The sequence below is a fragment of the Pelophylax lessonae genome (assembly GCF_965119305.1).
Source record: "Pelophylax lessonae genome assembly, chromosome: 1".
Classification (NCBI taxonomy): domain Eukaryota; kingdom Metazoa; phylum Chordata; class Amphibia; order Anura; family Ranidae; genus Pelophylax; species Pelophylax lessonae.
In genome coordinates, this window is record NC_138768.1 from 244794131 (window position 1) to 244810790 (window position 16660).

Sequence of the window (16660 nt, forward strand, 5' to 3'; positions counted from 1 at the left end):
TAAAATAAAATATTTTCAAAAATGTGAGGGGTGTACTCACTTTTGTGAGATACTGTATATGTGTTAATTAGTTATTTCATAATTTCACACAGTCCCACACAAGATAACTCTTTTTCTTTTAGTGTATTTATTTAGTGATAGCATATGCCTTCTCCAGCTTTTATCTTGCATTTTTCTATGCATTTTTTCAGCATAGTTCAGCTGGGCTATGCAGTCCTCCTTTAGGAAAATCATAAGCAGAGGAGAGACAGGCTTGGCAAAAAAGCTGTAAGGCTTTGAAATGTACCCCCCTGTGAACGTTTCATGTGTGAAGTCATTCTCTAAGCTTCATTGGCTGTCAGTTCCTCTCTATGCACATTGGTGGTCCTGATCTTGGCACCACTCTACTGGTATCAGGATTGAATGCACTTATAACATGTAGCAGCCTGGGGAACTATTTTGACACGTGCTTCTGATTTACAACACTGTCTCGGTGGACAGCTGCAGCAAGTGCTTTGAAATGGAACACCCCCTTTACCACATGTATTATGAAAGACTTTAATGGTCTACTGTGATATACCTCTCTATATGGCCCACATTGCCACTATAGTTTTTTGAGCACTTAGTTCACTTTTGCGCCATTATGTATTTAATTATATGTAAATAGTATATAACACATTTATGCTCATATGCAACATTTAATATTCTAAGAAATATTAGACATATCAGTAATAGATTCAAAAAGGTTTGTAATAATTATGCAGGAATACCCCTAGTGTAAGCTAGAATAATTTCTATATGCAAAAGAACAATCATATTTTTGTAAACTTTAAATAATTCTAAGTGTGTTGTTTTAGAGCAAGATTCACTAAATGATTTTGATGTTAAAACACATTTTTCAGACAGCTATCTACAAAGCATTACCTTCAGCCTAAGAATGCATTTACCTTAAACTTTAGACATTTTTTTAACACCCCCATGCCCCCAATATTGTTTTACAGCAAAAAAAGAACCAATATTGTAACAGCTTACCTTAGTTTGAACTTGGCTTGTGTAAAGTTTTTAGAGGCAAACACAAAATATGTTAGAATATCTCCTATTCTCATATTCCGTGATAAAGATCGAATAGCCAAATTACCATCAATCTGTACTTCAATGGCAGAGTTCCTACTGAGGGCTTGGTAAAGATAAACACTTCCAATTCTCTGTAATGGTGGACCAGTATCATCTATGTAACTGTGGAATGACCGACTGGTAGTCTTCTTGCTGTCTTCCTTGACACACTCTCCCTTCTCATCACTTGGCTGAATGGCATAGTACAATTCCACAGGGCTACCATCAGATTGCTCGGACATTCTTTTATGGCCGGCAACAACTGTAGGTGGATCAAACCAGCTTGCAAGCATCTCCAGTTCAGCAACACACAACCCTAGATCACTTGTCAATTTGCAAGTGCCCTTTACTTCCCTAGTTTCCCGAAAAGCAAACACCTTAACACATGGAAGTCGTTCTGTGGTGCTGTAATCATCCCAGTCTCTCCCTACAATATAAAACAATATCTGAACTTTGGGTTTAGTCCGAAAAATTTTATCCTTCAGAATATATGCTTTGATCTTCCAATTAAATGTAAATTTGTCTGTAAATCCAAAATGATTGGGAATAAAAAGTAAATCTTGTGGCACTTCTTGTTCAACAAAAAATGGTCCATATGTGGCATTCATGACAGGTTGTTTTTTGGCTTTATAAATGATAAAAGACTCAACTCGTGACTGCAGGCTGGAATTTCTCATGATATCCTGGTTGGCTTCCTTTAGGAAGAAGAAAACATCACTCTGATGAATGGTGTAAGTCACTGGTAGGTAGGTTGGAAGCAAGGAAAATCTCTGTACGCTGTCTAATATCCCACGGTTCTCCGTCACTGTTGAGAAATACAGATACATGATAAAATACATCTGCAGAATACAAAGATGTAAAACTAAAAATTTGAGTTTCTAAATCTTAGCAAAATACAAAACAAGATATAACCAGGAGTTGACTGGGGTGAATGTGTACATTTTTGATTCTTATTGATACATATGAGATGTCTGGTGTGGTAAGATTACTAAAATGATCATTCGGATGGTTTAATCCAAAAATCTAGTAACAAAGGATTAAATATAAGAAGATTCAACAACAATGACCAAAAAAAAAATGTATTTTCCAGTTTTGATATATTAAAGAGTGATAGAAGTACCATATTTTCCGGCGTATAAGACGACTGGGCGTATAAGACGACCCCCCCTAATTTTCATCTACCGGTAATACTTATACTTAGGTTACCTTGGAGATATTATACTCGGCGCATAAGACGACCCCCCCATTTTTGGGGGATTTTTTTGAGGTTCAAAAGTAGTCTTATACGCCAGAAAATACAGTATATATATTCTATTTTGCCTTTATTCTGTAATCAAAAGATTTTTGCAGGAAAAAGTAAAATGAGTAGACCTATGTACTACAGTTTCTTTTACCATACAGGGATTGGTCAACAAGAGCTGATATGCATAGGGAAGTGGTTCACACAGAAATGTGCTGGGTCACCTGGACTTTTTTTTTTTTTTTTTACATTTAAGAGCAAACATGTAAAGTTTATGGAATTTAAAAAAGGAAAATTTGCTTTATTATAGGGAACATCTAGGAATGTTTATTGTGCCTAATCAGCACCCTGAAAGGGTACATTTTGCAATGCATGTCTTCAGAAAAATAGCAGTGCACTTCTTGATATGTGAGGGTGCCTAGACATCCACTTCCTATCAGCCGCACAGCTGTAAATATGTAGTTTAAGATCTGTAGTAAAATTTGAAATATTGCTCACTTTCTTTCTTTCTGGAGACTTTAGGAAGCAAAGCCTTGACTCTACCAAGATGGCTGCCTCCACACAGAGACAGCATGGAAACAGTACAGAACAAGACATGGTAAGTCAGTAATGAGGGAAAGATGAGCTACAGGGAGTCCACAGGCAATAGTGTTACTAGTCCATTGCCCTCTGACCTCTGCCTGCCCTTTTTGGACACAGCTACCAAAGTCAGTTTTATATCTGATAGCCTGGCTGAAACTGGGCCAAATGGCATATAATCTAACTATATGCTTCCATTCTTCTGTCTTTCACCGTATTCCTAACCATGCACTTCTGATTCTAGCCCATCATCTTTTTCTGCCCTTGGAAATTAATATCAATATATAACCTATCCTGTTAGTTCCATGCCATGCACTTCTCATTCCAGTCCATCATTTTTTTTCTGCCCTTGGAAATCAATATAAATATATAACCTATCCCGTGAGTTCCATGCCATGCACTTCTCATTCCAGTCCATCATTTTTTTTTCTGCCCTTGGAAATCAATAAAAGTGCATGATGTTAATTATTAAATATTATGTATATATTATTAAAAGGTGCTAAATCCAGGGTGCCTTTTGGAGAGCATAAAAATTGGGGATCAGTAGGATAGAGGTAAGTTAACAAGTGATATTACAACATTAGCCTTATTACTCTATACTTTGTTTTTATGAGGTAATGCTATGCTTCAGCACGAGACAAGTGAACAGATTCAGTTTTAAGAAGGAACTTACTCCTTTTATTCTTTTGACCATAATGTTTTAAGATGCAGCCTGGCCTGTGTTATTATACTGAACGTGTCCTTAGCATTCTAGTTCCTGTGCACACATAACTTATACATCTAAATGATCATCCTCACTCAAAGGCAAATAACTATTTTGCATATTTCTCAATTTGGCAGACATAGACATGTCACAATAAGTATCAGTCTTGGACATAGTCTCAGCCTTGGCTTCAGACATAACACAGCCTTCCCAAGGCAAATAGAGTCGCTAAATAAAAGCTCAGTGACATCTAAGGTTATGAATCAGCACTTCATGAACAAAAGCTGGACTTGGACTTTGTAGTCATCTTCTGTAATTAGGACTATTATAATTTTTCATTTTCAATGTGCCAGATGTATTCTATACTCCCCTAATTATCCTGTAGTTTTACTAAACCTATCCCTTTATAACACAGCCATGAATTTTAAATGATCTGGTTGTTTAAGAATTCATGAAATGAAACAATAATAGAAGCAATTCCTTCATGAACTCCAGAAACTAGAGATTTACAGGATAAAAAAGAGTGGTGAGTTACAATAAGTGCAGCTGCATATACAATTCTACAGGATAATGCATGCTTATATTTATAGCAATAACACTTTTATTTTCTCTCAGTAATTTGTTTTGCCCCCTTCCCAGCAGTACATACCTCCCAACATAAAAGTGCACAGTTTTGTGAACTTTGAGGATACATTTATCCACCGTATTTGCAGGTTCAGAGGTTAGTAGTGGCTTTTTAAGACTCTCTCTTTTCAAAAATATGTAATTTTTTTTAATGCTTATAGCCTGATCACAGTTGTACTTTGCAGAGACATGCCCAGTGTATTTCAAAATATTTCACTGGGAATTTCTAGAACTTAAAGAATGAGTGCACTTTCAAACAAAGTGCACATCATTTTTGGTTGCCTGACGTAAAATACTCCACTCTCTCCACAAGAATAGCCACTTCCGCATTGACTATGCTTATGCAGTAGATAAAAATATATACATTTTTGAATGCCAAAAGCCTGGTCACAGCTGTACTTCTCAGAGACATGCCCAGTACACTTGTATTTTTGTGCTCTTCTTTCAAAATGTTTAACTGGGAATTTCTAGAAATAAAGAAATAGTGCACTTTCAAACAAAGTGCACATCATTTTGGTTGCCTGATCTAAAATTCTCTACTCTCTCCACAAGAATAGCCACCTCTGCATTGACTACACTTATGCAGTAGTTTCATACAGCCTTCTTTTGGGCCATCCTTATACGATTTTTGGTGAAGGATGTAAACCTAGCCATAAGCTGATGTCACAGGATGAGTGTAAGTGTACATTTGTGGCTCTTTTCCACTGCATGGAACCGAACGGTTCGGCTCGCTTTTGTGCTTTTCCACTGCTGGTACTGCATGGTACAGTGTAGGAACGGTTCGGTGTGGTACGGTGGCGCTTTTCCACTACATGGAACCGAACAGTACGGTTCGCTTAAACAGTACTACCTCAGTTGTGGTTCCAACAGGGCCACAATCCTTTGCATGCAGCCTTGACTGTTTGTCACTACTAGCCACTGATTGGTCAGAGAATCATTGTTATCCCACCCACTTTACTTTAGTGGAAAAGCAAACCGCGCCGAACCGTACCAAACCGTTCCAACACCGTACCATCCGGTACCATGCAGTGGAAAACCAACAGAGCCAAGCAGGGCCGAGTGGAGCCGAGCCAGTACTTGCAGTGGAAAAGTGCCATTGGAGAAGGGCTTGGGACAAAAAGGATACGTGCACTTTGTTTATAAAGGCACTTATGCTTTAACTTTGTCTGAATTACACAGGACCTGCAAATTTCTTTATGATATGATTAATGTTATTATGACCATACTGTATATCAAAATTCATCTAATGACCCATTAAGAATTATTGAACAAATGGTTAATAACTAGGGGGATAGTATGTATAACCCACGTATGTAACCGGTATAATTGTGTGGTATATATTACTGCTATGCAGCTGCTGTTCTTGTCTTCAGTGCATTGTAAAATAAACAAAACCTCTTTTATTCTGAGTGTCAAATGTTCTGCTCTCAAGTGTTTAATTCACATTGCTCCTTTAAAGGTAATCATTGATTGTTTTGATTTAAAGTACAAAAGATCTTGGTGCAAAATTGAGTTGCAGGAGACCCTTATTGGATCTTTGCAAGAAACCTTGCAGGATAAATTGACATGAGAGCTACCATTGCTGATTTTTTTGAAGATGGAAGTTCCAAGATAGTAATTTTGTCCTTTGTTCACTACTTGGTGAGTCACTGACCTGGAAAAAACATGTGAATATCAGATGTCAGAAACCCTGAAATGTAGATGTTTGTTCCAAGTGGACTTTTTAACAAGTAGGGAACCAGGTAGAAAATGACAGCCCTAGAGCATCCACCTTCTAACATACCTCAGCATGGTAGCTTCTATATTTCTATTGTAAGAGGTTTCTTTTAAGTGTTTTTAACAAAAGGTTTCTCTTTACTTTAAATGCTGCATTTTGAAGGCCAAATCCAGCACGAAATAAAGTTCTTCCCAACAGTCCTTCAGAATAAAAAGACAGCTCTAGTTGCAATCTCTTCGGTCTGGTGCTGTCCATCACAGACTTACAGGAATCCAACTCCTGTCCTCTTTAACCACTTAAGCCCCGGAAGATTTTACCCCCTTCCTGACCAGGGCCTATTTTGCGATTCGGCACTGCTTGACTTTAACGGACAATTGCGCAGTCGTGCGACGCTGTACCCAAATGAAATTGACATCCTTTTTTTCCCACAAACAGAGCTTTCTTTTGGTGATATTTGATCACCTGTGCAATATTTTAATCATGCGCTATAAACAAAAAGAGGGCAACAATTTTGCAAAAATAACAATATTTTTCACATTTTTTTATATGAAATTCCCCCCCCAAAAAATGCAAAAATCTAATTTTTTTAACATTTTAGGCCAATTTGTTTTCTGCTACATATTTTTGGTGAAAAAAATCGCAATAAGCGTATTATGATTGGTTTGCGCAAAAGTTGTTGCGTTTACTAACTAAGGGAAAGATTTTTGTCATTTTTGTTGTTTTCTTTTTTTAAAGAGTAATGGCGGTGATCTGAGATTTATTTTGCGAGACTGCGACATTGCGTCGGACAGATCGGACCCTTGACTGACATTTTTGACACTTTTGGGGGTACCAGTGACATTACTACAGTAATCAGTGCTAAAAATATGCACTGTTACTGTAAAAATTACACTGGCAGGGAAGAGGTTAACTTTATTTGAGAAGGAGGGGTTAAGTGTGTCCCTAGGGGCGTGCTTCTTACTGTTATTGGATGTGGCTGTTTGTGTAACTGCAGAGAAATATGATCCTGCATAGCAGGACCGTATGATCTTTGTTCTTACACAGGGGAGAATGACAGGCGGCTTTGTTTACATTAGCCGCCTGCCTTTCTCCCGCTGTACTGGACGATCGCAAGTGACCGGCGGACATTGGGTCCGCCGCTCACATGCGCGGGGGGGTCCGTGAACGATCGGGGGCGGGAGCGCGCCTCCAGCGGCGCACGCTTGCCCCCTAGAGCCTTACAGGCTAGCGACGTAGTACTACGTCGCTTTGCCTGTGAGGGGCTGACTGCCGACGTAAATAGTCGTGCGGCGGTCGGCAAGAGGTTAAGGCTGAATAATATACAGCATCATTCAACCCACTTTCTATGAGCCCAGGGTTACAAGGACTCATTCCCCCATCCTGAACTCAAAGAAGGATACTGCAGAGAACAGTGCCATGTCAGTAACTTATGCAGCATTCAGGATATTACCGCCACCAGAAGCAGAAGATGGTGGAGAGGACTTGTGATGTTGTTATTGGTCTAAACCAAAGGAAGATTCCAAGTCTGGAGTTAAGAATTACATTTTGTGATTGCCTTTCACTATTCACACACTGTGATAACAAGGCAAGCAAGACCTTTACTGGTTTTCCTGCTGTCATGGAAAATTGGTTGGTGCTTTGAGACGGCTTGTATACCTATATTTTTACAGAGGAAAACTACAGATCTCATTGAAATTGCAACAAAATCTACAAAAATAAAGAAATAATGTGATCATTTTAATTACTGGTGAATCAGCAAAGCCAGTGAATCAAACAAGAGCAGACCAGGAAAAGAGTGATCAGAGTGGATTTTAAGATATTAATTTGATTTTATTCCTTAAAATATACCTCATCTATCATATTGTTTAAGGAGAAGTTTGCACAAGCTTGTAGCAGTTATTCAGTTTCTCATTTTCATATTCTGGTCCAGCTTTGAATCTGATTGATAGCAATTAAAAAACAGATTTACACTTACTTTAACACTTTGATAACTGAGATCTAACATTTAACTGAGCACGCTGTAATAGATATAGATGCTGGGAGGGATTGCAGCTAATAATGATGCATATGTGAGAGTGAAGGTACAAGGATGGGTTTAATGTCTGCTAAAAGGTTTCTTTACAAAAGAACAAGGTATTTCATTTTTTGTGCACTGTGGTAGCTATTGAGGAGATGACAGGGAACCCAAGTTTCACATCAGAGCCTACAGACCTTTATCTACGTCACTGTATAGAGATATTAATATGTCTTGGATTATGACAGGGTCTTCAAAATCTAACCACCAGGGATGACGTGCCATGTTAATCTTCTGTGTTTGGACAAGATCTTCCAAAGACTGACACAGCAAAGAAAAGAAGCTGTCACAGTGGCGGAGATGTGCGTCTCCTCAGGTCACTGTGCTTGGAATCTATAGCTAAGTCATAGTGAAGCTGAGAAATTAGACTCTCTACAAAACATCAGCTCAACACACAGCTGAAATGTGTAATTAGATTTGAATATTCAGGAATGATTGTTTAACTGATAGAAACAGGAGATGTGTTCATTCAATTGAAATGCATTACTCAAAATAGCTGCAGACTTATTCTGATGAATGTTAAACATTCTAAAATTTGAAACAATTCCTTCAAAACTGGCTTACCGAGTCTGCAAACCAATATGGGAATAACATTTGCTATATTAAATATGTAATTTATGACTTGCAGAATTTACTTTGCAATGGCATTTATTTATGGTTTAAAAATATAAAATGAAATGGAAAGGCACATTTAATCCATTTTCAGCAATGCATTTCAGTAATGTGTTATGAGAAAATGACATGGGAGTGAATTCCGGCAATAAAGTGAAAAGAAGCTCACTTTTTCTTGATTTACGGGATCAGTATAGATAAAAACCCAGCCTGGTGATGGAATAAAACCACCCATGGATATAAATGGGCTAAATTAAGTTAAATATGTGCTTCTCCCAGTGACAGTATTAAACAAAGATGTACTTCAGCACCTAGTAATCTTTTGATGGACTCCAAGTCGTAATAAACATGTTGGACATTAAAGGCCATTTGACTTCTTCACTGACTGCGGGCACTATGTGCTGAGAGCACTGTCACAATGTTATGGTGACAATATACAGTATATTATTGAAATTCCTCATCTGAACATACAAGAGCACACAAAACATTGTTCTCAGTCAGGCCAATTTTTCTCTCATTCCTAATGGACTACTTCAAAATGTATCTAAAATATTTTAACACATACACTTTTTAATGCATTAGTATGCAACTCTGGAGTTCAGGCTATACTATAGGACAGATGTGATATGCTACCCTGCCTAGAGAGCCATTCTATTAAGTTCTCTTGTATTAGATTTGAATAAACTGCTGGTTTCTTATATTTCACAGGAACTCTGGCACTTGTGCACCAGAATTTGTAAGTTAACCCATGTGCTTTATGCTATTATAAGGAAATCTCACTACCACTACTAGAGGTTCTGAAAGTATAAATAAGAAGACAGCAACAGATTTAGTGTACTGTTATATAGCTTATGGGTGGACTATCCTTATAAAGAAAAACTTAGTTTTTACAAAAAAACGTTCCCTTTTTTTTCAATTGCCAGCTACTACTGACGTGCCTTCCCCACCCACCGAAAAATACTTGCGGATGCCCTGCCCACCCTGAAATTTGCTCCTTTTTCTTTCAATAATTTTTATTAAGTTTTACAATATACAAGAACCAAAATAATAATCAAAGAAAAAAGGAACATTTCAGGTTCAAACGTCATTATATCAGAACAGAACATAAACATTTGTAGCAGGTCACGTATAACATGCATTTAGGCGGATGATATCATAAGAAGTAAGTGCTATTAACCTCAGTTAATTTGTCGGTGGTTTGACTATCTAATTCATAATACCACTACAACCTTATAAGTTGTAATACCCTTGTCAGTTTAATTCTTATGTCTGAAATTTGCTCCTTGACCTGTTGGTGAATATACAGATACAGTGGTGACAGAGGTGTGTAGTAGTGGCAAAGTTGGAGGGAGCAGTGGTGACAGGTGTGCAGTGGTGGCACAGGTTTGTGGGGGTTGCAGTGGCAGCAGAGGTGGGAGGCACGCAGTGGAGCCAGAGGTGTGTGAGGGTAGAAGGGAGCAGTAGTGAAACAGGTGTGCAATGACACTAAACGAGTGGGGGCTCCAGTGGTGCAGATGCAGTGTAAACAGAGGTATGCTGGGGGGGGGGGGTGCACTTGTGAAATTACAGAAATGTGCAGAGGGTGTCATAGTAACAGAGGTGTGTAGGGGAGGAGTGGCTACAGTGGTGTGGAGAGGTAATGGGGACAAATAATTGCTAGGAGAATGGAGCAGAGGTGTGTGGGGAGTACAGTAGTGTGCAGAAGATGCAGTGGTAGAATGGATGTGTGTGTGTGTGGGGGGGGGGGGGAGACTGCAGCAGTGTGGGTGGGGTAGATAATTGTACAGGTCTTCAGGGGTACAGTGGTGAAAGAGGTATGTGGGGTGGAGAGATATTGGGATGGTACAGGGATGGCAGAAGTTTTCAGGGGGTGCATTGAAGTGTGGGGGTACAGTGCTGACAGAAATGTGTGGGGCCACAGTGGTGGCAGAAGCATGCAGAAGTATATTGGTGATAGGTGCTGAAGGATGAGGAGTGCAGGGGTGAGGGGTAGATAGTGTTTTTTAGGGGGATTTTTTGGGGGGAGGGTTTTTTTTTCTGGGGAAGACTTTTGCTTGTTGGATTGAAAGTGAGCACGATTTTTGGAAGGGAGGAAGGTTTTTAGCTTGGGGGAAGATTTTTGCCAGGGAGCAGAATTTTTATTTTTTTGTCTAGGTAGGGGTTAATTGGTAAAGCAGACTTTTTTTTGTTTGCGGGAAACTTTGCTTGAATGCTAGCACTCTTTGCTGTGTGTTTAGAGTATTCTTGACCTCTGCACTCTGCCAGCTGGGAATTCAGCAATTAGGAGTCTGCCACATGTGGCACAGCATACAAAGTGCAGCAGTCAGGATTATATTGCATAATATGCACATTACATACTCCTGACCATCAGATTTTTACTATTGAATGTTACATACTTATGTAATTGCAGTTTCCTATATACCATTTACCACAGCAGGGCCGACCCTACAACGGGTACCACTGGGTCCATTGGACCCAGGCGGCACTTTTAGAGGGGTGGCAAACTGACACCCAAGATTTTTTTTTCAGCAGTTTTGTGTGTCATCCAGGGGTGGCCACTCCGCTGCCCTGGAAAAGGCTGCCATGCTGCCCTCAACGCGCATACTTATAGTTGCCGGGCCCGAGGGTGGCTTTTTAACACCCAAGCACACATGAAAAGCTCAGCTGTGTGTACTTCCGGAGGCGGGGTACCCACAGGACACAGAGAGCAATGAAAGATCTCCTCCCCACCGGCTCCGCCGCAACTGATGTTCGGGCACAGTTAGCAAGGCTTTCATTTCTATTGGGTGAAACTGGAGGAGGGGGTGCAGCCAGCCTTGCTCCCGGCTCACCTTCCTCTGCTCTGGTGCATGCCCGTGGCTAGGCACTGAAGACTGTGGGAGCACTGGGAGAGAGCAACAGAGCAAGTAATACAAGTTAATTCCATGTGACAGGACACAAAGAGTGTCCATCATTTTTTCTAGTAGTGACTGCATAAATGTTGCATTACCTCTCATGCTCAAAAAGTTACTATACAGCACTAGCTTGCCATTATATTACCCTAGCCTGCCTCTATACTACCCTAGCCCATCCCTATACTTCCATATCATGTCTATATACTACCCTAGCCTGCCTCTATACTGCCCTAGCCTGTCCATATACTACCCTAGCCTGTCTATATACTACTCTAGCCTGTCTATATACTACCCTAGCCTGTCTATATACTATCCTAGCCTGTCCATATACTACTCTAGCCTGTCTATATACTATTCTAGCCTGTCTATATACTACCCTAGGCTGTCCATATACTACCCTAGCCTGTCCATATACTGCCATAGCCTGTCTATATACTACCCTAGCCTGTCCATATACTACCCTTGCCTGTCTATTTACAACCCTAGCCTGCCCCTATACTGCCCTAGCCCGCCCCTATACTGCCCTAGCCCGCCCTTCTACTGCCCTATCCTACCCCTATACTGCCCTAGCCTTCCCTTATACTACACTAGCCTGTCGCTATACTGCCCTAGCCTGTGCCTATACTGCCCTAGCCCACTCATACACAACCCTATCCTCGGGCACATGATCCAGGGGTGCAACGTGTTCACTGCACATGGGCCCTGAAGGGTGGAGGCCCACTGTGCTGACACACACTGCACCCATGGTTGCCCTAGGGCACCAAGATTGGGAGCAGTAACATGGTGGTATTTCATATAATTTTGCAAATAGACAAGGTGCTGTTGCATGTAAATATGCCTTCCTGATTAATTTAATTTTAGTTTTAATTATCATTATATAATATATGCACTAGGTTTTACATGACATACTCCCGATCACAATACTCTGTATATTACATACTATTGAACGTTGCAAGTTTTTCTATAAAGTAGGCTCAGATAAAGAATCTCCCCGTTTATAAGTTGTGCAAAAATGTAAATGCTATATATATTCAATTTTGTTTGTTAAGCCAAAAACTTTTTTTATAGTTTTGGATAGAGCAAGTAAGGATTGAAGCACCTGTTGGAATTTATACTGTATTTATACTATATTAGGGAAATATAGCTTCACTTGTTCTACTGACAACGGTTTCACCAGACAGGAAGTAAGTGTAAATCTGAAGCAATTACACAGACACAAATGAATAAAATTACATTTTAAATTGAAATGAATGGCAAAACATTTTTGTATATTTAAAAAAACAAAAATACCTTTTTGTATAAGTAATCACATGACCTCTGTTCTTAGTTGTATAAGTTGTACCTAAGTTGTATTAGTTGTACCTTATTAGGGAAGAGCCTGGAATGAAAGAAGTTTAAGAGTAGTAGGTATGGCACTGTTATATTACTTATAAATGTGTGGTGCCCTTTAAATAACATAAAATATAAATCCCTGGTGTTCAATTAATTTCCAATTTGGTTTCTATACCTCAGTGTTATCAAACCTTATTCTTTAAACTTATACTGTTAATCAAATTAATAACGTGACAGGTGCTCTTACTTATTCAAAGTTGAAAAAAAAAAAAACAACAAAAATTTTTTAAAGTGACCAGTGCTCTTTGAAAATTAGCAAATAAACACGATTCGTCAGCACAATGTTATCAGGAGCCATTGATGAGCCTGATGACGCCGTGGTGAAGAAACGCATAGGGTGGAGCTTCCAGCATCATTGCATCACTTCCAGCAGAAGCTGTAGAATGCATTGAGTCCCGGACTTCCTTTTTTTTAAACGCTTAATATTACTGCGGCAGTGTGGCTCCCCTGGGTCCAGTCACATAGTACTATGTAACTTGAGGGGAAGTGGTTTCGGCGGCGTGCACCATTGCCGCCTTCCTCCCCCGATCGTCCGGTAAACGGAGAGAAGACCCGCCTGCTTATGTAAACAAAGCAGGCGGATCTTCTGTGAGACAGTCAGGGACAGATCTGAAGTTTCAGCTAAGCTGAAACTGCGATCTGTCTGTGCCTGTCACAGAACCCCCCCATACATACCCTGTCACAGAACCCCCCCGTAAGCATACCCCTTCACTGCCAATGGAATTATTACAGTAACAATGCATATTGTTAGCACTGATTACTGTAGTAATGTCAGGGGTCTGATCTGTCTGCCGCAATGTCGCAGTCCCGCTAAAAATCGCAGATCGCCACCATTACTAGTAAAAAAAAAAACAATAAAAAGAACATAAATCTTTCCGTAGTTAGTAGACGCGATAACTTTTGCGCAAGCCAATCAAAATACGCTTATTGCGATTTTACCAAAAATAGGTAGCAGAAAACAACTTTATAAATTTCATTAACAGTATAAATTTCAAGAATAAGGTTTGATAACACTGAGGTATAGAAACCAAACTGGAAATTCATTGAACACCGGAGATTTAAAATGTATTTTATTTAAAGGGCATCACACATGTATAAGTAATAGAACAGTGCCATTCTTACTACCCTTAAACTCCTTTCCGATTTTTGGCATCCTCTGCAACAAAAATGTAAATATTGATGAGATACTCCCAAAAGGAAATTATGTCTAAAGGGATGCAGACCCTGCAACTTTCCTTATTAGAGCCCTGATTCTGCAACAGCTGATTGATAATTATGAAACCCCTCCCATTAGACTCACTCTGCAGAGGGACAAAGAGAAGAAACTGTGATTTCTTCAAGCAGTTGCAAACCGCTGCACTTTTTTTTTTCGTATCTGCAAAGCAAAGGCATAATGTGCCTTACTATAGGCTTACCTATAGGTAAAACTTAAAGATGGAAGTTTACTTCCATTTTCAGGATTAACAAAAGGTAGGAATCTGCAACAAAGTTTGTTAAAATCAGTGCAATGTACATAGATCGCCCAGAGAGGTATGTTTTTTTGTGAGTTACGCTTTAAGTTCTGCCTTTTGTGAAAACCAGGCCTTATTTTATACTATTGCCATGGGGGGGGGGGGGGCAAGGGGGGGCTAGTGCCCCCTGGAATCTCAATTTACTTCCCCATTAAAGTCCTGTCTGTTTAATAATCCACAGTGTGTGGACGGTGCCCCTGTCACTGTGTCTGTGTTTAAAAAACTAGCAGTTCTTAGCCGTACAAGTGTTCAGAGCACCGCTTCGCAGATGTTCTCCAAGTGATCCTTCGGCTCCCTCCTCTGTCCTCTCCGCTCCCGGTCCGACAGCTGCAGGGGGCGGGCCAGGCTGAAGATTCCCTGCTGATGTCAGTCAGGAGGGGCGGAGCCGTGGCCCACGGAGGAGCGGAGCCTGGAGGAGATAGGCAGCCGGAAGTGGGACACACATCTGAAAACTTAAAAAAGAAGTAAGATTTTGGTTGATTTGGTTGATTTTGATTAAAAGAGAAGGATATTAATAATAGGAATATTGGTGCTCATCCTAGGGATATTGGTGGTTATGCATCAGAGGCAGGAGGAGTTAGGAGCTTCTCCTTACTCCCAATGCTGCATGTGCACCTGCACATTTGCTGCCCTGCCTCAATCTTTACTACCATCTTTTCATACCACCCTCCCTCCCATCACCACTCTTTCACTACCACATATACAGTATGTGGTAGTGAAAGAGTGGTGATGGGAGGGGAGTGGTGTGAAAAGATATGTCCCTCCCTGTCTGTATCAAGCCTGCGGCCTGCCCATCCTGGTCATGATCATCCCTCCACCACCTCACCAGACCCCAATTCTTGTCCTACTGTTCTCATGATCTCATCACTGTACCTGATTTCCACTCCCCCCTTATATTGCTTTCATCACTGCTCCTGCACACCAATCACCTGCTTTTGCCATTGCACCTGCCTATCAGTCGCCTGCTCTTGTCGCCATGCATACAAGTCACCCACCCAGGGCCGCTGATAAGCAAGTACAATCGGTCCTCCTGTACTGGGCCTGGCCCCCCTGTTAAGTCGATGTTAACCCTCAGCTGCCACTGCCGTACTACATACTATGGTGGCGGTGCTTTGTAGCATAAGGGGGAGTGCTTGAGTTGTGATAAACATGGCTCAGCTATGCGTTTTTACTGCCCTGAAAACATAAATTAAAACAAGACCTAAGAAAGCATCCTTGCGCTTTATGTGATAATGACGAAGCCCCTCCCCATAATGACATTGCCAAAAAAGGGCGGAGCATGGGTGACCCTAAAATGATGCCCCCCCGTGAAAAAAGTTCTGTGGATGCCCATGACAACTGCGTACCAGCCCCTTTGTATTTGGTAGTTATAAAGGATATGGAAGAGTTTGCTATTCTGAAATATTAATTGTCAGCTGGAACACATCTAACTCTCCCACGCTCTAACCTGTCAAAGTAATATACAAACACTATGAAGCAACACCATATACAACAGGCTTATGATTCTTCCACAATACATAGTTAGTGATGGAATATAATGTGCTCTTTCTTGTTCTCTCCTGGATACAAATAATTCACAATCATGCTTAAACAAATCTGCCCCTCTTACAGGATAATCATCTTTTGCACCGTTTGGAACATGCTTTTCTTTATTATACTGTAAATCTAGTTTTGATGAGTGTATTGTCATAAAAACACATCTTCCCTTTTTCTACCCCTAGAGATTATGTAAAATGCATAGAATGACTTTTTATGACACATGTGTCTATCATAAAGCCTTATATGCCAGACCAAACATGTCTTAAACACACTGATGCATATATAAAAGCTAGAATAAAATTCAACAAATGTCCTTTAAAATCATTCATAGTCACACAATTGCTCTGCGTCCTATTTTAGCACATTCTGTATATGATCCAAGTAATCCCTCTTCACCTGTCAGAATAAACATCTTTTGTGCAGTGCTTTTCTCATCTTGTCCCTTAGTACATATGACACTGCATAGCCTACAGGCTTTTATGCTTCATTTTCAAAGTGATTGACTGGCATCTGAAAGCTGTTACCTTGAAATCTTTAAACAACATATTTTAGGTCTATCTGAAATTCTGAATTATTAGCACATTTAATAACTCCTTTTAAAAGGGCTACAGGTATTTTTGCGTTGTTCATGTAAAACTTCAGACAAATTTGTAATATTCAGATCAATACAGTTAAAAGAGTTC

The 16660-nt window shown here is 40.0% G+C and overlaps 1 protein-coding gene across 1 annotated transcript in view; it reads right to left on the reverse strand.

Moving 5' to 3' along the window:
- The window catches only part of LOC309558707 (transmembrane protein 132D-like), a 1473975-nt gene that overhangs the window by 1062909 nt on the left and 394406 nt on the right, over positions 1–16660 (reverse strand). The window contains exon 2 of the mRNA XM_082261763.1: positions 1012–1897. Coding sequence (XP_082117889.1) covers positions 1012–1897 — 886 coding nt within the window. The remainder of the gene's footprint in view (positions 1–1011; positions 1898–16660) is intronic.